The sequence below is a fragment of the Bombina bombina genome, chromosome 5 (genome assembly GCF_027579735.1).
Source record: "Bombina bombina isolate aBomBom1 chromosome 5, aBomBom1.pri, whole genome shotgun sequence".
In the NCBI taxonomy this organism is placed as follows: domain Eukaryota; kingdom Metazoa; phylum Chordata; class Amphibia; order Anura; family Bombinatoridae; genus Bombina; species Bombina bombina.
In genome coordinates this window covers 302,386,937-302,410,655 of record NC_069503.1, presented here as the reverse complement: position 1 = coordinate 302,410,655, position 23,719 = coordinate 302,386,937, and the positions used below count along the sequence as shown (strand labels likewise).

The following is a 23,719-nucleotide window of genomic DNA, read 5'->3' as shown; positions in this document are numbered from 1 at the left end:
GGGGGGTTTGGGTTAGATTAGGGGTATGTGGGTGGTGGGTTGTAATGTTGGGGGGGGGGTATTGTATGTTTTTTTTTACAGGCAAAAGAGCTGAACTTCTTGGGGCATGCCCCGCAAAGGGCCCTGTTCAGGGCTGGTAAGGTAAAAGAGCTTGTAACTTTTTAATTTAGAATAGGGTAGGGAATTTATTATTTGGGGGGGCTTTGTTATTTTATTAGGGGGGCTTAGAGTAGGTGTAATTAGTTTAAAATTGTTGTAATATTATTCTTATGTTTGTAAATATTTTATTATTTCTGTAACTTAGTTCTTTTTTATTTTTTTGTACTTTAGCTAGTTTATTTAATTGTAATTATTTGTAGCAATTGTGTTTATTTAATATATTGATAGTGTAGTGTTAGGTTAATTGTAGGTAATTGTAGGGTAGTTTTATTTAATTATTTTATTGATAGGGTTAGTGTTAGGTTTAATTATATCTTAGGTTAGGATTTATTTTACAGGTAAATTTGTTATTATTTTAACTAGGTAACTATTAAATAGTTCTTAACTATTTAATAGCTATTGTACCTAGTTAAAATAAATACCAAGTTGCCTGTAAAATAAATATTAATCCTAAAATAGCTATAATATAATTATAATTTATATTGTAGCTATATTAGGGTTTATTTTACAGGTAAGTATTTAGCTTTAAATAGGATTAATTTATTTAATAAGAGTTAATTTATTTCGTTAGATTAAAATTATATTTAAGTTAGGGGGGTGTTAGTGTTAGGGTTAGACTTAGCTTTAGGGGTTAATACATTTATAAGAATAGCGGTGAGCTCCGTCGTCAGATAGGGGGTTAATAATTGAAGGTAGGTGTCGGCGATGTTAGGGAGGGCAGATTAGGGGTTAATACTATTTATGATAGGGTTAGTGAGGCGGATTCGGGGGTTAATAACTTATTATAGTAGCGCTCAGGTCCGCTCGGCAGATTAGGGGTTAATAAGTGTAGGTAGGTGTCGGCGACGTTGTGGGGGGGCAGATTAGGGGTTAATAAATATAACATAGGGGTCGGCGATGTTTAGGCAGCAGATTAGGGGTACATAGGGATAACGTGAGGTTGCGGCGGTTTACGGAGCGGAAGATTAGGGGTTAATAATAATATGCAGGGGTCAGCGATAGCGGGGGAGGAGGGCAGATTAGGGGTTAATAAGTGTAAGGTTAGGGGTGCTTAGACTCGGGGTACATGTTAGAGTGTTAGGTGCAGGACGTAGGAAGTGTTTCCCGATAGGAAACATTGGGGCTGCGTTAGGAGCTGAACGCTGCTTTTTTGCAGGTGTTAGGTTTTTTTTCAGCTCAAACAGTCCCATTGTTTCCTATGGGAGAATCGTGCACGAGCACGTTTTTGATGCCGGCGCTGCGTCCGTAAGCAACTCTGGTATCGAGGTTGCATTTGGCGTAAAAATGCCCTACGCTCCTTTTTTGGAGCCTAACGCAGCATTTGTTTTAACTCTCGATACCAGAGTTAAATTTATGGTGCGGCCAGAAAAAAGCCCGCGGAGCGTTAACAGCCCTTTTACCGCCGAACTCTAAATCTAGGCCATAGAGGGCTATGAATTAGTTGAAATGCAATTTAACAATGTACTGGGCAAGCACAGTTTGAATAGTACACAGATAAAATGGCAATCCTTAAAGGGACATACTAATGTGATAAGCCACACTTTTTTATTGCATGAATATTCACAATGTATTTAAACCGAAGCATAATAACATAGATTCTGCTTTGGAACCACAATGCATTGCTACTATTTTGCAGGATACGGTTGGCGAACCATTCAGTAACAACATACGCACATTGCCAACAATCACTAGCCATGTCCTGTTCAGGGGTAGCAAGGGTTAAACCCATAGTAACCAGCAAGCATTCATGCAATAATAAAACACAACATAGCTGGGGCTAATTGGGTTAGTCTTTGTATGTTCTTAGTATAATACAACCCCAAATATTTATTTAGACAGAATAAGCAGTTTTAAACAACTTTCCAGTTTACATCTATGATACAATTTTCTCTGTTCTTTTTGCATCTTTTTTTGAAAAGCATACCTAGGTATATAACAGCCAAATGACTTTAGGGGGCTGGCTCATTATCTCCTTTGACTGCATGCACCCACTGGGTTTGGGAGTGACCCCAAGTAAAAATTATGTTTTTATAATAAAAGTGACACATTGGGTCTTAACCTTATATGTTTGGTGTCTGTCTCATTACTGATGATTTCATAAATCTGAATGTTTAAATTATATTGCTGGGTATAACATACATACAGCATTCTGTATAAGGTTTAAAGGTTTGTATGTTGGACAGCGGTGGTATAAATATAAACATACAAAGGGGTCGATTTATCAAAGGCTTCGCAAGCCTTTCAACCCCATATGACTGCAGGTTATCACAAGAGAACCTGTACTCCGTATTTAACAAGCAGTGGTCATCAGACCGCTGCTTTCATAACCTATCGCTACCTCTAAAGTGGCGAATTTCAATCTCCCCAGTATAGCCCTAGCACGGAGATTGACAGCTCCTGCCCGCGCGTGATTGGCTGTGCGCGGGCAGGATTGCAAGCAAGCACAAAATAGCGCTTGCGTGCAATGCTGAATTCCGCCAGGGGAATTCAGCCTGGCAGAGGCGAGCTGCTGAGGACAGGGGCGCATATGTGCTCCCCTGTCCGCCTCAGCTTGATAAATCTCCCCCCAAAGTATATAAAATGCAGAATTTCTGTCCATTAAAATGGACATTTCAGTAATTTGTTATATATGAATAGAATTAGTATACCTGTATATTAGCTATTATGTATAGAATTGCCAAACGCTGTATATAAAACAAATTGTATACAAAACATTGAAAATCTCATGCTGTAATTGTAAATAGTTTGCAAAACTGCACTCTGTGCTAACAAATTTGAAAACCCTTTTGAGTATATTTATCTTATGCCCCTTGATTCTGACTAGTGAGTGATAGCTGTAATTTACTGCTCTAAGAAATTACTGCATAGTGCATAGCAGCTTCAGGTATATTGCAGCATGCATAGATACAGAGTTTGCCTTCAGTCTCCATAATTTACCTTTACAATTTGGTTTCAGAATTTCCAAGATGACGTCACAGTGTTGCTGTACATATTTATAGAGCATATGTTGCGCAAGAGCATATCCTCTGGTATAGACTAACCAGGGGAGAAGCAGCCCCCTTTTCTCCTATGTCGCTTTCAGCTCTGTTTCTGAAAGGACACTGCCTGAATAGGGAGGCCCCACCACACCCTTTGCACTGGGGCCATTGAGGTCTAGTTAAAGCACTGCCTGGCTGGCACAATCCATGTTCCTGGCAATAAGGGACAGATACAAATGAATGTGTAGTCTGAGCTAGTCAATCGCTTTCAAGAATATTGCAGCTTCAGGTAAATTTCCCATTTTTATAGGCACATTACACTGATGGGTATAGCTACAGTAGGATGATTAATACTCACTGTGCTATTGTTTTTTCTCCTTTACTTACAGCTCTCGTCAAAGCTGTTGTATTATTTTAACCCCTTAAAGATCAGTGACGCTCCACATGTTCATACTGGACACAGCCATCTTGGAGCATTTGGTGACTAAAGCACTGACAAATCAGTGACTTTGCAGTACCATGCACTTCTGGTTAGCATGCAAGATAGAATGCCAGAGCTTTACATTTTTGCATTTTGTTTTACATTTTAAAAGTAACATTAAATAAATATTTAAAAAAAAACTCCAGAACAATATAGAGTAATGCAGCTACTGCAACAATGTAAAGCTAATGCTCTATGCATAGTAACCCTAAGCACACAATACAGCTGCTGCAACAATGTAAAGCTAATTCTCTATGCACAGTAACCCTAAGCACACAATACAGCTGTGAAAAAGCTGGCAACATAACTGATCGGTGAGTGAGCACGGTGCTAAGCTCCATGATGGACTGGTGTCCAGTATTAAAGGGATATAAAACCCATGATTCAGATAGAGCAGGGATTTTAAACCATTTTCTAATTTACTCCTATTATCAAACTTTCTTTGTTCTATTGGTATCTTTTGTTAAAAAGCAGGAATGTAATCTCTGGAGCACTATTTTGCAGCAGTTTTGCAAGAATGTTGTACATTTGCAAGAGCACTAGATGGCAGCACTATTTCTTGCCATGTAGTTCTCCTGACACCTACCTAGGTATCTCTTCAACACAGAAAATCACGGGAACAAAGAAAATTTGATAATAGAAGTAAATCAGAAACTTTTTTTTAAATCTTTGGGTTTCATATCAGTTTAAGAAGCAGAGCTTCACTAACTCCCACCAGCTATGGGTTATAATAGGAGAATAGCTTTAAAGAGATCTGTAGTAACCTGAGGAAAATGATAGTATAGTGATTAGTGACTATCCTATTGCAGTTGCGCCCCTTTAAGTATGCAGTTTAATTTTACAGCAAAATTAGGCAAAATAATTATTAAATCTACATAGCAAGGTTATTTTCCATAATCAAAAAAATTATGAGGAGATTAATATTGTTTAATGCACTTTTAAGCTGTAGTAAATATATGTCAGTTTTCTCTAACCAAAGAGTTTGGTCTTTCATTATGAGTAAAAAAAATTTGGTAACCAACGTCCCTGCTTGAAATATGATGTTGTGTTTATTTGATTATTGACAAAAACTTGCATATAAATATATACAGACATGTTACATATCATAAAGTGCCACTATTTAATCAATGCTATCTAATTAGCACACGTATCCAGAGAGAATAATGTACCACTGGAGAGCAAACGGATGGTCCCAGATGTGTCTGGTGCATGTATCTTTTCTAATTGGCTCCCATAATGTGTCTCACTGGTTCTGTAGATAATGATTTACTTCATTCTCTAATTGCTTATTAAAAATTTGTTTAACAAGAACCTGAACTAAAGCAATGTGTTTGTGCTTGAGGAAAATACTTGAGCATTCACTGGCACTAAAAATCACTATCCATTTGCAAAGCTGTTAATATGGCAAAATTATCCTTTGGAGATAGGGAGATTTGGCCAGGTGCCTGGGACATTACTGTTAGATCAGGATTTCCATTTCTGCTTAACATTAAACTGGTCCTTTTGTACTGATATGGAAAGAAAGCTATTTTAAGGTATAAACTCATCCTATCTGAAGCTTTAAAGGGCATTAAATACCTTGCATTAAACAGGGCATTTAACACCTTGCTAAATGTTGTCCCCTTCAAATGATGAAAATTAAACAGCTGCTTTATGCAAATTGCAGCATTTTGAAAACCTTGGTTACTCTTTAGACTCTTTAAGTGTGAGGTACAAGGCACAATTTTTACAGGGAAAAAAAAAAGTTGTTTAATGTAGAAAATTGTTAAAAGTATTTGGAAGTGTCATTTTGTTTGCAAAATTTGCTTTACTAAATATTTCAACAAAATAGGTTAAACTATTACTTAAATCTATATTTTATTTCCAACAGAACTATCCATTTATTACATTGTATTATTTAAATAGGAAATACTTTTTCACTAATATGGAGGTCGGCCAAGCTGAGTTTTGAGTACAGCTCTCAGCATCACCCACACTGCAGTGGTCTGATTAGGGACGCTATAAGGATCATCAGGCAATTTCATCAATAAGCACTGACTGACAAGATATTATTGATAGGCCATGACATTTTTCTACCTTTTACAAATATGTTGGTGTCCTTTCTAGATGGTTTCTCCAGAATCCAATAATGAAGAAACCATTGCCTAGATTACGAGTTTTGTTGGTAAGGCTGTGCGGTGCTAACGAGCAGTTTTCTCTCACCGCTCACCTACAGACAACGCTGGTATTACGGGTTTTTAAAAACCCGGCGTTAGCCGCAAAATAATGAGCGTAGAGCAAAATTTAGCTCCACATCTCACCTCAATACCACAGCTGCTTACGTTAGCGGTAAGCAGGTAAAATGTGGCTCATGCACGATTTCCCCATAGGAATTCAATGGGGAGAGTCGGCTAGAAAAAAAAACCTAAACACCTGCAAAAAAGACAGCGATAAAGCTCCAACGCAGGCCCCATTGATTCCTAGGGGGGAAATACTTTTTTATGTCTACACCTAACACCCTAACATGAACCCCGAGTCTAAATACCCCCTAATCTTACAACTTATTAACCCCTAATCTGCCGCCCCTGACATCGCCGACAACCTGCTTAACATTATTAACCCCTAATCTGCCGCTCCGGGACACTGCCGTCACCTTACATTATACTTATGGAACCCTCTAATCTGCTGCCCCCAACATCGCCGAACCCTACATTATATTTATTAACCCCTAATCTGCCGCCCACACCGTCGCTGCAACTATATTAAATGTATTAACCCCTAAACCTAAGTCTAACCCTAACACCCCCTAACTTAAATAGTTATTTTATTTAGATTTATTTAAATTCCTAACATTAATTAAATTATTCCTATTTAAAACTAAATACTTACCTACTAAAATAAACCCTAAGCTAGCTACAATATAACTAATAGTTACATTGTAGCTAGCTTAGGATTTATTTTTATTTACAGGCAAGTTTGATATTTTATTTTTAACTAGGTAGAATAGTTACTAAATAGTTATTAACTATTTAATAACTACCTAGTTAAAATAAAGACAAATTTACCTGTAAAATAAATCCTAACCTAAGTTACAATTACACCTTACACTACACTATAATTAAATTAATTACCTAAACTAAATACAATTAAATACAATTAAAAAAATTTAATCTAAAGTACGAAAACAAAACACTAAATTCATATATAATAAAATAATTACAAGTTTTTTAAACTAATTACACCTACTCTAATCCCCCTAATAAAATAAAAAAGCCCCCCAAAATAATAATAAAGCCCTACCTATACTAAATTACAAATAGCCCCTTAAAAGGGCCTTTTTTCAGGGCATTGCCCCAAAGTAATCAGCTCTATTACCTGTAAAAAAAAGTACAATTACCCCCCCAACATTAAAACCCACCACCCACACACCCAACCCTACTCTAAACCCACTCAATCCCCCCTTAATAAAACTAACACTAACCCCTTGAAGGATCACACTACCTTAAGAAGTCTTCACCCAGCCGGCCAAATTCCTCAACGAAGCCGGGCGAAGTGGTCCTCCAGACGGGCAGAAGTCTAAATCCAAGCCGGCCAGAAAAAGGTCCTCCAGACGGCAGAAGTCTTCATCCAGGCGGCATCTTCTATCTTCATCCATCCGGGCGCGGATCGGCTCCATCTTCAAGACATCCGACGCGGAGCATCCTCTTCCAACAAGAGTCCAACTGAAGAATGAAGGGTTCCTTTAAATGACGTCATCCGAGATGGCGTCCCTTCATTTCCGATTGGCTGATAGAATTCTATCAGCCAATCGGAATTAAGGTAGAAAAAATCCTATTGGCTGATGCAATCAGCCAATAGGATTGAAGTCAATCCTATTGGGCTGATGCAATCAGCAATAGGATTGAGCTGGCATTCTATTGGCTAGAATGCGAGCTCAATCCTATTGGCTGGATTGTATCAGCCAATAGGATTTTTTCTACCTTAATTCCGAGTTGGCTGATAGAATTCTATCAGCCAATCAGCATTGAAGGGACGCCATCTTGGATGACGTAATTTAAAAGGAACCTTCATTCTTCAGTTGACGTCTTTGGAAGAGGATGTCGTTGGATGTCTTGATAGTTGGAGTCGCCTCCGCGCCGGATGGTTTGAAGATAGGAAGATGCCACCTGGATGAAGACTTCTGCCCGTCTGGAGGAACTTTTCTGGCCGGCTTGATGAAGACTTCTTGCCCGTCTGATGGGACCACTTCGCCCGGCATCATTGAGGACTTCGGGCCCGGCTGGGTGAAGACTTCTCAAGGTAGGGTGATCTTCAAGGGGTTAGTGTTAGGTTTTATTAAGGGGGGATTGGGTGGGTTTTAGAGTAGGGTTATAGAGTAGGGTTGGGTGTGTGGGTGGTGGGTTTTAATGTTGGGGGGGGTATTGTACTTTTTGTTACAGGTAATAGAGCTGATTACTTTGGGGCAATGCCCCGCAAAAGGCCCTTTTAGGGGCTATTTGTATTTAGTATAGGGGAGGGCTTTTTTATTATTTTCGGGGGGACCTTTTTTACTTTATTAGGGGTATTAGAGTAGGTGTAATTAGTTTAAAAAACTTGTAATTATTTTATTATTTTATGTAATTTAGCGTTTGTTTTTGTACTTTAGATAAAAAAATGAATTTGTATTTAATTGTATTTACTTTAGGTAATTAATTAATTATAGTGTAGTGTTAGGTGTAATTGTAACTTAGGTTAGGATTTATTTTACAGGTAAATTTGTCTTTATTTTAACTAGGTAGTTATTAAATAGTTAATAACTATTTAATAAACTATTGTTACCTAGTTTAAAAAATACAACAAACTTGCCGTAAAATAAAAATAAATCCTAAGCTAGCTACAAAGTAACAGTAACAGTTAGTTATATTGTAGCTAGCTTAGGGTTTATTTTATAGGTAAGTATTTAGGTTTTAAAATAGGAATAATTAATTAATGTTAGTTATTTTATTTAGATTAATTAAATTACTATTTAAGTTAGGGGGTGTTAGGGTTATGGGTTAGACAGTTTTAGGGGGTTAATACATTTAATATAGTTGCAGCGACGTTGTGGGGCGGCAAATTAGGGGTTAATAAATGTAGGTAGGTGTCGGCGATGTTAGGGACGGCAGATTAGGGGTTAATAAAATTTAAGTAGTGTTTGAGATAGCGGGAGGAGGGCGGCGGTTTAGGGATTAACATATTTTTTATAGTGGCGGCGATGTCCGGTTCGCAGATTAGGGGTTAAAAAATGTTTTTTTTAATTGCTTGCGATGGTGGGGGGGCTCGGTTTAGGGGTTAAATAGGTAGTTTATGGGTTGTTAGTGTACTTTTAGCACTTTAGTTAAGAGTTTTTATACTATGGCGTTAGCCCATAAAACTCTTAACTACTGACTTTTAAATGCGGTACCCAGTCTTGACAGGAGAGGCTGTACCGCTCACTTTTTGGAAGACTCGGAAATACCGGCGTTAGGCAAGTCCCATTGAAAATATAGGGATACGCAATTTACGTAAGTGGATTTGCGGGTATTACTGAGTCTGGCCAAAAAAGTGAGCGGTACACCTGTCATTTCAAGACTCGTAATACCAGCTGGCGTTAAAAAGCAGCGTTGGGACCTCTCAACGCTGCTTTTTAACCCTAAATGCACATCTCGTTAATCTAGCCGCATATTTGTAAAGGTATGAGCTTAGAGGGCATTTGCACATAGGGCAACGTGCTTAAAGGGATATGAAACCCAAACATTTTCTTTCATTGTTCAGAGAGTATTCCATTTAAAACAACTTTCCAATGTACTTCTATTATCTAATTTGTTTTTGTTTTGTATCTTGGTATCCTTTGTTGACAGCATACCTAGGTAGATTTAGGAGCTTTGAGCTAGCTGCTGATTGATGGCTGCACATATATTACCTCTTATTTATGGCTTATCAATGTGTTCAGCTAGCTCCCAGTAATGCATTGCTGCTCCTTCAACAAAGGAAACAAAGAGAATGCAAAGCAAAATAGATAATAGAAGTAAATTTAAAAAGTTTATAAATGTGTATGCTTTTTATATGAATCATGAAAGAAAAAATGCTGTATTATACAACTGGCACCCAAGGGTCAAATCACTGATTAATGTGTGTGACTTATTCTCAACACTTGAGTTTTACAGACACAAAGGGGTTACATTATTGGTTCTATGTATGTTATCAGGTGATTGAAATCAGCTGGCATAGAGTGGTTAAATAATGTGTATTACTGTTATTTGAGGTGGGAAGAAAACACTGATCATTGTTTTACAAGGAGCCATGGGGATGAAGCTCCCGGTCCATCTTACCAACCTAGCAATGCCACTGATGGTGTGATGTATTATTCACCTGCACTGACACTCCATTAAATTGCCAGGGCTGTATCTCCCCTTCTTGCTCCTGCACCACCTGACCGTAGCAGCAAGCCAGCACAGCGGTTGTCAGAGTAGCGCATAATAAGATTAGAAGGTACATGGGGCATTGCTTCTGGTCAGAGGTCTGATGGGGCAAGAGGATTGGTGCATTCATGTTAGATGTTTAAAGGTTTGGATGAAATGCATTTCCTACAGAGCATGTAGTTGTCATAAGGGGGGGGCAAGGGGGTCTGATCTGGCAGCACTGTGCTTGTCATATGCGGGGGACAAGGGGGGTCTGATCTGCAGCACTGTGCTGTCATATGGGGGGACAAGGGGTCTAATCTGCAGCACTGTGCTTGTCATAAATCGGGGACAAGGGGTCTGATCTGCAGCACTGTGCTTGTCATATGGTGGGACAAGGGGTCTAATCTGCAGCACTGTGCTTGTTATAATGGGGGGACACAGGGGTCTGATCTGCAGCACTGTGCTTTGTCATAATGCGGGGACAAGGGGTCTGATCTGCAGCACTGTGCTTGTCATATGGGGGAAAAGGGGTCTAATCTGCAGCACTGTGCTTGTTATATGGGGGGACAAGGGGTCTGATCTGCAGCACTGTGCTTGTCATATGCGGGGACAAACGGTCTGATCTGCAGCACTGTGCTTGTCATATGGGGGGACAAGGGGTCTGACCTACAGCACTCTGTTTGTCATATGGGGGGACAAGGGGTCTGATCTGCAGCACTGTGCTTGTCATATGGGGGACAAGGGGTCTAATCTGCAGCACTGTGCTTGTTATATGGGGGGACAAGGGGTCTGATCTGCAGCACTTTGCTTGTCATATGCGGGGACAAGCGGTCTGATCTGCAGCACTGTGCTTGTCATATGGGGGGACAAGGGGTCTGACCTACAGCACTCTGTTTGTCATATGGGGGGACAAGGGGTCTGATCTGCAGCACTGTGCTTGTCATATGGGGGACAAGGGGTCTAATCTGCAGCACTGTGCTTGTCATATGGGGGGACAAGGGGTCTGATCTGCAGCACTGTGCTTGTCATATGCGGGGACAAGGGGTCTGATCTGCAGCACTGTGCTTGTCATATGGGGGGGAAAGGGGTCTGATCTGCAGCACTGTGCTTGTCATAAGGGGGGCCAAGGGGTCTGATCTGCAGCACTGTGCTTGTCATAAGGGGGACAAGGGGTCTGATATGCAGCACTGTGCTTGTCATATGGGGGACAAGGGGTCTAATCTGCAGCACTGTGCTTGTCATATGGGGGGACAAGGTGTCCGATCTGCAGGACTGTGCTTGTCATATGGGGTGGCAAGGGGTCTGATCTGCAGCACTGTTCTTGTCATATGGGGGGACAAGGGGTCTAATCTGCAGCACTGTGCTTGTCAAATGGGGGGACAAAGGGTCTGATCTGAAGCACTGTGCTTGTCATAAGGAGCGGGCAAGGGTTCTGATCTGCAGCACTGTGCTTGTCATGTGGGGACACGATGTCTGATCTGCAGTCCTGTGATTGTCATATGGGGGACAAGGGGTCTGATCTGCAGCACTGTGCTTGTCATAAGGGGGGGGGGGCAAGGGGTCTGATCTGCAGCACTGTGTTTGTCATATGGGAGGACAAGGGGTCTAATCTGCAGCACTGTGCTTGTCATATGGGAGGACAAGGGGTCTGATCTGCAGTACTGTGCTTGTCATAAGGGGGGACAAGGGGTCTGATCTGCAGCACTGTGCTTGTCATATTTTGGGACAAGGGGTCTGATCTGCAGCACTGTGCTTGTCATATGGGGGGGACAAGGGTTCTGATCTGCAGCACTGTGCTTGTCATATGGGGGGACAAGGGGTCTGATCTGCAGCACTGTGCTTGTCATATGGGAGGACAAGGGGTCTGATCTGCAGCACTGTGCTTGTCATATGGGGGGGGACAAGGGGTCTGATCTGAAGCACTGTGCTTGTCATATGGGGGGACAAGGGGTCTGATCTGAAGCACTCTGCTTGTCATATGGGGGGACAAGGGGTCTGATCTGCAGCACTGTGCTTGTCATATGGGAGGACAAGGGGTCTGATCTGCTGCACGGTGCTTGTCATAAGGGGGGGACAAGGGGTCTGATCTGCAGCACTGTGCTTGTCATAAGAAGGACAAGGGGTCTGATCTGCAGCACTGTGCTTGTCATAAGGGGGGGACAAGTGGTCTGATCTGCAGCACTGTGCTTTTCATAAGGGGGGACAAGGAGTCTAATCTGCAGCACTGTGCTTGTCATAAGGGGGGACAAGGGGTCTAATCTGCAGCACTGTGCTTGTCATATGGGGGGGGCAAGGGGTCTGATCTGCAGCACTGTGCTTGTCATAAGGGGAAAAAGGGGTCTGATCTGCAGCACTGTGCTTGTCATAAGGGGGGATAAGGAGTTTAATCTGCAGCAAAGTGCTTGTCATAAGGGGGGACAAGGGGTCTGATCTGCAGCACTGTGCTTGTCATAAGGGGGACAAGCGTTCTGATCTGCAGCACTGTGCTTGTCATATGGGGGGACAAGGGGTCTGATCTGCAGCACTGTGCTTGTCATATGCGGGGGGCAAGGGGTCTGATCTGCAGCACTGTGCTTGTCATATGGGGGACAAGGGGTCTGATCTGCAGCACTGTGCTTGTCATAAGGGGGACAAGGGGTCTGATCTGCAGCACTGTGCTTGTCATAAGGGGGACAAGGGGTCTGATCTGCAGCACTGTGCTTGTCATATGGGGGACAAGGGGTCTGATCTGCAGCACTGTGCTTGTCATATGGGGGGACAAGGGGTCTGATCTGCAGCATTATGCTGGTCATAAGGGGGGACAAGGGGTCTGATCTGCAGCACTGTGCTTGTCATAAGGGGAACAAGGGGTCTGATCTGCAGCACTGTGCTTGTCATAAGGGGTGACAAGGGGTCTGATCTGCAGCACTGTGCTTGTCATAAGGCGGGACAAGGGGTCTGATCTGCAGCACTGTGCTTGTCATAAGGCAGGACAAGGGGTCTGATCTGCAGCACTGTGCTTGTCAAATGGGGGGACAAAGGGTCTGATCTGCAGCACTGTGCTTGTCATAAGGAGCGGGCAAGGGTTCTGATCTGCAGCACTGTGCTTGTCATGTGGGGACACAATGTCTGATCTGCAGTCCTGTGATTGTCATATGGGGGACAAGGGGTCTGATCTGCAGCTCTGTGCTTGTCATAAGGGGGGACAAGGGGTCTGATCTGCAGCACTGTGCTTGTCATATGGGAGGACAAGGGGTCTAATCTGCAGCACTGTGCTTGTCATATGGGAGGACAAGGGGTCTGATCTGCAGTACTGTGCTTGTCATAAGGGGGGACAAGGGGTCTGATCTGCAGCACTGTGCTTGTCATATTTTGGGACAAGGGGTCTGATCTGCAGCACTGTTCTTGTCATATGGGGGGACAAGGGGTCTGATCTGCAGCACTGTGCTTGTCATATGGGGGGACAAGGGGTCTGATCTGCAGCACTGTGCTTGTCATATGGGGGGACAAGGGGTCTGATCTGCAGCACTGTGCTTGTCATAAGGGGGGGGACAAGGGGTCTGATCTGAAGCACTGTGCTTGTCATATGGGGGGACAAGGGGTCTGATCTGAAGCACTCTGCTTGTCATATGGGGGGACAAGGGGTCTGATCTGCAGCACTGTTCTTGTCATATGGGAGGACAAGGGGTCTGATCTGCTGCACGGTGCTTGTCATAAGGGTGGGACAAGGGGTCTGATCTGCAGCACTGTGCTTGTCATAAGGGGGACAAGGGGTCTGATCTGCAGCACTGTGCTTGTCATAAGGGGGGACAAGGGGTCTGATCTGCAGCACTGTGCTTTTCATAAGGGGGGACAAGGAGTCTAATCTGCAGCACTGTGCTTGTCATAAGGGGGGACAAGGGGTCTGATCTGCAGCACTGTGCTTGTCATGAGGCGGGGCAAGGGGTCTGATCTGCAGCACTGTGCTTGTCATAAGGGGAAAAAGGGGTCTGATCTGCAGCACTGTGCTTGTCATAAGGGGGGACAAGGAGTCTAATCTGCAGCAAAGTGCTTGTCATAAGGGGGGGACAAGGGGTCTGATCTGCAGCACTGTGCTTGTCATAAGGGGGACAAGTGTTCTGATCTGCAGCACTGTGCTTGTCATATGGGGGGACAAGGGGTCTGATCTGCAGCACTGTGCTTGTCATAAGGAGGGGCAAGGGGTCTGATCTGCAGCACTGTGCTTGTCATATGGGGGACAAGGGGTCTGATCTGCAGCACTGTGCTTGTCATAAGGGGGACAAGGGGTCTGATCTGCAGCACTGTGCTTGTTATAAGGGGGACAAGGGGTCTGATCTGCAGCACTGTGCTTGTTATATGGGGGACAAGGGGTCTGATCTGCAGCACTGTGCTTGCCATATGGGGGGACAAGGGGTCTGATCTGCAGCATTATGCTGGTCATAAGGGGGGACAAGGGGTATGATCTGCAGCACTGTGCTTGTCATAAGGGGGACAAGCGGTCTGATCTGCAGCACTGTGCTTGTCATAAGGGGAACAAGGGGTCTGATCTGCAGCACTGTGCTTGTCATATGGGGGGACAAGGGGTCTGATCTGCAGCACTGTGCTTGTCATAAGGGGGGACAAGGGGTCTGATCTGCAGCACTGTGCTTGTCATATGGCAGACAAGGGGTCTGATCTGCAGCACTGTGCTTGTCATAAGGGGTGACAAGGGGTCTGCTCTGCAGCACTGTGCTTGTCATAAGGTGGGACAAGGGGTCTGATCTGCAGCACTGTGCTTGTCATAAGGCAGGACAAGGGGTCTGATCTGCAGCACTGTGCTTGTCAAATGGGGGGACAAAGGGTTCTGATCTGCAGCACTGTGCTTGTCATGTGGGGACACAATGTCTGATCTGCAGTCCTGTGATTGTCATATGGGGGACAAGGGGTCTGATCTGCAGCACTGTGCTTGTCATAAGGGGGGGGGGGGGAAAGGGGTCTGATCTGCAGCACTGTGCTTGTCATATGGGAGGACAAGGGGTCTAATCTGCAGCACTGTGCTTGTCATATGGGAGGACAAGGGGTCTGATCTGCAGTACTGTGCTTGTCATAAGGGGGGACAAGGGGTCTGATCTGCAGCACTGTGCTTGTCATATTTTGGGACAAGGGGTCTGATCTGCAGCACTGTTCTTGTCATATGGGGGGACAAGGGGTCTGATCTGCAGCACTGTGCTTGTCATATGGGGGGACAAGGGGTCTGATCTGCAGCACTGTCCTTGTCATATGGGAGGACAAGGGTCTGATCTGCAGCACTGTGCTTGTCATAAGGGGGGGACAAGGGGTCTGATCTGAAGCACTGTGCTTGTCATATGGGGGACAAGGGGTCTGATCTGAAGCACTCTGCTTGTCATATGGGGGGACAAGGGGTCTGATCTGCAGCACTGTGCTTGTCATATGGGAGGACAAGGGGTCTGATCTGCTGCACGGTGCTTGTCATAAGGGGGGGACAAGGGGGTCTGATCTGCAGCACTGTGCTTGTCATAAGGGGGACAAGGGGTCTGATCTGCAGCACTGTGCTTGTCATAAGGGGGGACAAGGGGTCTGATCTGCAGCACTGTGCTTTTCATAAGGGGGGGCAAGGAGTCTATCTGCAGCACTGTGCTTGTCATAAGGGGGGACAAGGGGTCTGATCTGCAGTATTGTGCTTGTCATAAGGGGGGGCAAGGGGTCTGATCTGCAGCACTGTGCTTGTCATAAGGGGAAAAAGGGGTCTGATCTGCAGCACTGTGCTTGTCATAAGGGGGGACAAGGAGTCTAATCTGCAGCAAAGTGCTTGTCATAAGGGGGGACAAGGGGTCTGATCTGCAGCACTGTGCTTGTCATAAGGGGGACAAGCGTTCTGATCTGCAGCACTGTGCTTGTCATATGGGGGGACAAGGGGTCTGATCTGCAGCACTGTGCTTGTCATAAGGGGGGGGCAAGGGGTCTGATCTGCAGCACTCTGCTTGTCATATGGGGGACAAGGGGTCTGATCTGCAGCACTGTGCTTGTCATAAGGGGGACAAGGGGTCTGATCTGCAGCACTGTGCTTGTCATAAGGGGGACAAGGGGTCTGATCTGCAGCACTGTGCTTGTTATATGGGGGACAAGGGGTCTGATCTGCAGCACTGTGCTTGCCATATGGGGGGACAAGGGGTCTGATCTGCAGCATTATGCTGGTCATAAGGGGGGACAAGGGGTCTGATCTGCAGCACTGTGCTTGTCATAAGGGGGACAAGCGGTCTGATCTGCAGCATTGTGCTTGTCATAAGGAGAACAAGGGGTCTGATCTGCAGCACTGTGCTTGTCATATGGGGGGACAAGGGGTCTGATCTGCAGCACTGTGCTTGTCATAAGGCGGGACAAGGAGTCTGATCTGCAGCACTGTGCTTTTCATATGGGGGGACAAGGGGTCTGATCTGCAGCACTGTGCTTGTCATAAGGGGGGACAAGGAGTCTAATCTGCAGCACTGTGCTTGTCATAAGGGGAACAAGGGGTCTGATCTGCAGCACTGTGCTTGTCATAAGGGGTGACAAGGGATCTGATCTGCAGCACTGTGCTTGTCATAAGGCGGGACAAGGGGTCTGATCTGCAGCACTGTGCTTGTCATAAGGCAGGACAAGGGGTCTGATCTGCAGCACTGTGCTTGTCATAAGGCGGGACAAGGAGTCTGATCTGCAGCACTGTGCTTGTCATATGGGGGGACAAGGGGTCTGATCTGCAGCACTGTGGTTGTCATATTTTGGGACAAGGGGTCTGATCTGCAGCACTGTGCTTGTCATATGGGGGGACAAGGGGTCTGACCTACAGCACTCTGTTTGTCATAAGGCGGGACAAGGGATCTAATCTGCAGCACTGTGCTTGTCATAAGGGAACAAGGGGTCTGATCTGCAGCACTGTGCTTGTCATGAGGCGGGACAAGGGGTCTGATCTGCAGCACTGTGCTTGTCATAAGGGGGGACAAGGAGTCTAATCTGCAGCACTGTGCTTGTCATAAGGGGAACAAGGGGTCTGATCTGCAGCACTGTGCTTGTCATAAGGCGGGACAAGGGGTCTGATCTGCAGCACTGTGCTTGTCATAAGGGGGGACAAGGAGTCTAATCTGCAGCACTGTGCTTGTCATAAGGGGAACAAGGGGTCTGATCTGCAGCACTGTGCTTGTCATAAGGGGGGACAAGAGGTCTGATCTGCAGCACTGTGCTTGTCATATGGGGGGACAAGTGGTCTAATCTGCAGCACTGTGCTTGTCATATGGGGGGACAAGGGGTCTGATCTGCAGCACTGTGCTTGTCATAAGGCGGGACAAGGGGTCTGATCTGCAGCACTGTGCTTGTCATAAGGCGGGACAAGGGGTCTGATCTGCAGCACTGTGCTTGTCATAAGGCGGGACAAGGGGTCTGATCTGCAGCACTGTGCTTGTCATAAGGCGGGACAAGGGGTCTGATCTGCCGCACTGTGCTTGTCATAAGGCGGGACAAGGGGTCTGATCTGCAGCACTGTGCTTGTCATATGGGGGACAAGGGGTCTGATCTGCAGCACTGTGCTTGTCATATGGGGGGACAAGCGTTCTGATCTGCCGCACTGTGCTTGTCATAAGGCGGGACAAGGGGTGCTGATCTGCAGCACTGTGCTTGTCATAAGGCGGGACAAGGGGTCTGATCTGCAGCACTGTGCTTGTCATAAGGCGGGACAAGGGGTCTGATCTGCAGCACTGTGCTTGTCATAAGGCGGGACAAGGGGTCTGATCTGCCGCACTGTGCTTGTCATAAGGCGGGACAAGGGGTCTGATCTGCAGAACTGTGCTTGTCATAAGGGGAACAAGGGGTCTGATCTGCCGCACTGTGCTTGTCATAAGGCGGGACAAGGGGTCTGATCTGCAGCACTGTGCTTGTCATGAGGCGGGACAAGGGGTCTGATCTGCCGCACTGTGCTTGTCATAAGGCGGGACAAGGGGTCTGATCTGCCGCACTGTGCTTGTCATAAGGCGGGACAAGGGGTCTGATCTGCAGCACTGTGCTTGTCATAAGGGGGACAAGCGGTCTGATCTGCAGCACTGTGCTTGTCATAAGGGGGGACAAGGGGTCTGATCTGCAGCACTGTGCTTGTCATAAGGCGGGACAAGGGGTCTGATCTGCCGCACTGTGCTTGTCATAAGGCGGGACAAGGGGTCTGATCTGCAGCACTGTGCTTGTCATAAGGGGGGACAAGGGGTCTGATCTGCAGCACTGAGGATCATAAATCATCTTAACAGAATAGGAAGACAAGACAATTACACTACAATGTTCCTTTAACCCTTTGAGTGCCAAGCATGTAACCTGCAGTTCAGATGACTCTTTATGTGTCTGACAAGCACAACATTTTTTGTTTTATAGTATTCAGTATGACATTATTAGCATTACGTTTATTAAAAAATTTCATAAAAGTCTAAATCACTGACCCTTCTTTATCTTCCAAGTCTCTTCCACTATAGTCAAAAAATATATTTGAATCTTCAGCTAGTGCGCGTTCAATTACACGAATGGTTCGGTCAAAGAAGATGAGAAATTCCTCAGAGTGCAAAACTTGTTGTTTCTCTTCCTCTGTCAGTTCTCTTGGAGGAGCTTTTCCAATGAAAACAATATGAGGAAACAAATAATTATAAAGTAATTTATATCAGCAAGTCAGATCATGTAATAAATGCCATTAATCTATCATTTAAAATTAGCTTACATTATGCTATGTGGGCAGGTAATTTATCTTACTCCTACAGCAGTCAAAAGTCACCCAGTAGTCTTGAAACTAAAAGGGACATGAAACCCAAAATTTTTATTTCATGATTCAGATAGAGATTACAATTTTAAACAACTTTCCAATTTACTTCTATTATTTAATTTGCTTCTTTCTCTTTTTATCCTTTTGCTGAAAGGTTTATCTAGGAAAGCTCAGGAGCAGCAAAGAACCTAGGTTCTAGCTGCTGATTTGTGGGTGCATATATATATACCGATTGTCATTGGCTCACCCATGTGTTCTGTTAGAAACCAGTAGCGCATTGCTGCTCCTTCAACAAATGATACCAAGAGAATGAAACAAATTAGATAATAGAAGTAATTCTGTATTCTCTATCTGAATCTTGAAATAAAAATTGTGGGTTTTATGCCCCTTTAAATAATTTAACTTGAACAATATTCTAAAAACTTAAGTAGAATTCTGTGAAAGTGCTTGTTATTAACAGCCCAACATAAATGACCTTCTTATATTACTCTGAATCCCAAAAGTTAAAATTAGACTCTCATGATTCAGCTAGAGCACACAATTAAAAAAAACAAAAAAAAACCAATAGACTTTCATTACCAAAATGTGCACAGTCTTTTTATAAGCACACTTTATGATGCACAATGTCTTACTAAGCATGTGCAAGAGTGCACAGTATTTATGCATATGAATTTTATGATTAGTTGATGGCGTCACATGATTCGGGAAGGAAACATTTAATTATTATTACTCATTTGAAATTCAGGGTAAGTGCTATTGCATTGTATGTTTATTAAAGGGACATTAAACATTATGGTTAAATAACAAGTGGCGCGCTGACTTGATCTCACAGCAGCGTCCTTATCTAGAAGGAGAAAGCGACAAATTCCCATGCGGAGCACTGTCTGTGAGAGAATATAAAATTTATTTTGAGAAATGCTCTCAGTTTACTAAAAGAATTGCTACGAAATATGATTGACATAACACATAGACACGCCTGCTCACTAACTGTTTTAAAGGGACAGTCTACACCAGAATATTTATTGTTTTAAAATATAGATAATACCTTTATTAGCCATTCCCTAGTTTTACATAGCCAACACAGTTTAATACTCTTTTTACCTCTGTGATTATCATGTATCTAAGCTTCTGCAAACTGCCCCTTATTTGAGTTCTTTAGACAGAAAAAAAACCTTACAAAAAAACTATACACATGACTGAAGCACTAGGGATGGAGAAACAATTATAGTATAGTATGTGCACAGATATTTTATCAAAGGTCTTGCGGACCTGATCCAACAGTGCGGATCAGGTCTGCAAGACCTTGCTGAATGCGGAAAGCAATACGCTCTCCGTATTCAGCATTGCACCAGCAGCTCACAAGAGCTGCTGGTGCAACGCCGCCCCCTGCTGACTCACGGCCAATCGGCCGCCAGCAGGGAGGTGTCAATTAACCCGATCGTATTCCATCGGGTTGAATTCCAGTGATTCCTGTCTGCCTGCTCAGAGCAGGCGCACAGGGTTATGGAGCAGCGGTCTTAGACCGCTGCTTCATAACTGCTGTTCTGGCGAGTCTGAAGACTCGCCAGAAACACGGACCCACAAGCTCCGTTCGGAGCTTGATAAATGGGCCCTTTTGTCTTTAGATAAAAGGGCTGACATGTGGAGTCTGTGTATTATAGCTACAAGGTAACTAAGAATTTTTATTCAACACAGGAACAATTTTTAAAACCCTATTTTAGATGACATGAGAAAAAATGTGTATGATGCCACTCAAAGGTTAGAGTCTATGACCCACAATGTGTGAATTCATGTTTTGCATTGCACAAAAGGAATGATATTAAGCGGCTAAGGTTTGTGTACAGCGGATGACATTATTCTAATGCATGTGACATTTTTCTAATGTTACTATATATATATATATTAGTAAAGAATGGGGATGCCCTCGCCAGGATTTCCAAAGTTACCTTTAATGCAACGTTTCGGGTGTTACCCCCTTCGTCAGACAATACAAAATAACAATATTTACTACTATCAATACCATGGAAGCACCCTGGGTGGATGAAAATGTTAACCGTGAGTGCTGGCCTGCTTGCTGTCTATATATATATATATATATATATATATATATCAACAATCACCAAACGACACATTTTTCCTAGAATATTATTATATTTTTGCCATTGCCTTTTTTTTTTAAAAGGATGTTATCCATTTTGTGAATACAACTTATAAATATAAAAGTAAAAAAATAATCATCAAAGAAACAAAAAAAGTGCAGTAACATTTTGGTCATGATCACCAAATGTTGCTGATTGTAGAAAGCTCTGAAATGTACCATTAATATAGTTTTAACGGGTAGAACTAATAGAGTTGATTTATTTCTTGTTTGGATAATTAGGACATTAAACATACCTATTACTTTAAGCTTGAAATGGAAGTAATCAGCATGTTACCTTCTTTTGCGTCTTCCTTCTTCTCTTGATTTTCCAATTCAGAATCATGGTCTGTTTTAAGTTCCACCATTTCCTCATCCTCTTCTACCTCTGAATAATACAAACACAGAGTTAAAAGTAAAGAATGAGAGATTAGCAATGCATCTTCTAACACAAACAACTAGAACCATAAACATAAAGATATTGTTACATTCCATTATACCTTAAACCGATATAAAAAAGGGTTAGTTTTTCTTTCATGATTAGGACGTTTGGGAGAAATTTAATCTTAGAAAACAAAAACTACAATGAAAAATGGTAGAGAAAACTGGGAGAGATTTTCATGTATTTGAAACATCTGAAGCAGGCCTTCCTCAGGCCTAGATTTGGAGTTTGGCGTTAGCCGTGAAAACCAGCGTTAGAGGCTCCTAACGCTGGTTTTAGGCTACCGCCGGTATTTGGAGTCACTCAAAATAGGGTCTAACGCTCACTTTTCAGCCGCGACTTTTCCATACCGCAGATCCCCTTACGTCAATTGCGTATCCTATCTTTTCAATGGGATTTTTCTAACTCCGGTATTTAGAGTCGTTTCTGAAGTGAGCGTTAGACATATAACGACAAAACTCCAGCCGCAGGAAAAAAGTCAGTAGTTAAGAGCTTTCTGGCTAACGCCGGTTTATAAAGCTCTTAACTACTGTGCTCTAAAGTACACTAACACCCATAAACTACCTATGTACCCCTAAACCGAGGTCCCCCCACATCGCCGACACTCGAATAATTTTTTTTAACCCCTAATCTGCCGACCGCCACCTACGTTATCCTTATGTACCCCTAATCTGCTGCCCCTAACACCGCCGACCCCTGTATTATATTTATTAACCCCTAACCTGCCCCGCACAACGTCGCCTCCACCTACCTACACTTATTAACCCCTAATCTGCCGACTGCACAGCGCCGCCACCTACGTTATCCTTATGTACCCCTAATCTGCTGCCCCTAACACCGCCGACCCCTGTATTATATTTATTAACCCCTAATCTGCCCCCCTCAACGTCGCCTCCACCTGCCTACACTTATTAACCCCTAATCTGCCGACCGGACCTGAGCGCTACTATAATAAAGTTATTAACCCCTAATCCGCCTCACTAACCCTATAATAAATAGTATTAACCCCTAATCTGCCCTCCCTAACATCGCCGACACCTAACTTCAATTATTAACCCCTAATCTGCCGACCGGAGCTCACCGCTATTCTAATAAATGTATTAACCCCTAAAGCTAAGTCTAACCCTAACACTAACACCCCCCTAACTTAAATATAATTTTAATCTAACGAAATTAATTAACTCTTATTAAATAAATTATTCCTAATTACAGCTACATACTTACCTGTAAAATAAATCCTAATATAGCTACAATATAAATTATAATTATATTATAGCTATTTTAGGATTAATATTTATTTTACAGGTAACTTTGTATTTATTTTAACCAGGTACAATAGCTAAAATAGTTAAAATAATTACAAATTTACCTGTAAAAGAAATCCTAACCTAAGTTACAATTAAACCTAACACTATACTATCAATAAATTAATTAAACTACCTACAATTAACCTAACACTACACTATCAATAAATTAATTAAATACAATTCCTACAAATAAATACAATTAAATAAACTTGCTAAAGTACAAAAAATAAAAAAGAACTAAGTTACAAAAAATAAAAAATATTTACAAACATAAGAAAAATATTACAACAATTTTAAACTAATTACACCTACTCTAAGCCCCCTAATAAAATAACAAAGCCCCCCAAAATAAAAAAATGCCCTACCCTATTCTAAATAACTAAAGTTCAAAGCTCTTTTACCTTACCAGCCCTGAACAGGGCCCTTTGCGGGGCATGCCCCAAGAAATACAGCTCTTTTGCCTGTAAAAAAACCATACAATACCCCCCCCCCAACATTACAACCCACCACCCACATACCCCTAATCTAACCCAAACCCCCCTTAAATAAAACCTAACACTAAGCCCCTGAAGATCTTCCTACCTTATCTTCACCATACCAGGTTCACGATCCATCCTGAAGAGCTCCTCCGATGTCCTGATCCAAGCCCAAGCGGGGGGCTGAAGAGGTCCATGATCCGGCTGAAGTCTTCATCCAAGCGGGAGCTGAAGAGGTCCATGATCGGATGAAGTCTTCTATCACGGCATCTTCAATCTTCTTTCTTCCGGATCCATCTTGCAGACCTCCGACGCGGAACATCCTGCTGGCCCGACGGGACTAACGACGAATGACGGTTCCTTTAAGGGACGTCATCCAAGATGGCGTCCCTCGAATTCCGATTGGCTGATAGAATCCTATCAGCCAATCGGAATTCGAGGGACACCATCTTGGAGCCAATCGGAATTCGAGGGATGCCATCTTGGATGACGTCCCTTAAAGGAACCGTCATTCGTCGTTAGTCCGTCGGGCCAGCAGGATGTTCCGCGTCGGAGGTCTGCAAGATGGATCCGGAAGAAAGAAGATTGAAGATGCCGTTGATAGAAGACTTCA

General features: G+C 43.4%; 1 protein-coding gene across 1 annotated transcript in view; it reads right to left on the bottom strand.

Moving 5' to 3' along the window:
- The window catches only part of LOC128661461 (cytoplasmic dynein 1 intermediate chain 1-like), a 711,349-nt gene that overhangs the window by 261,892 nt on the left and 425,738 nt on the right, over positions 1–23,719 (bottom strand). The window contains exons 6-7 of the mRNA XM_053715712.1: positions 21,180–21,269; positions 18,431–18,593 (exon numbers count right to left, since the gene is read on the bottom strand). Of these exons, the coding sequence (XP_053571687.1) occupies positions 18,431–18,593; positions 21,180–21,269 (253 nt within the window). The remainder of the gene's footprint in view (positions 1–18,430; positions 18,594–21,179; positions 21,270–23,719) is intronic.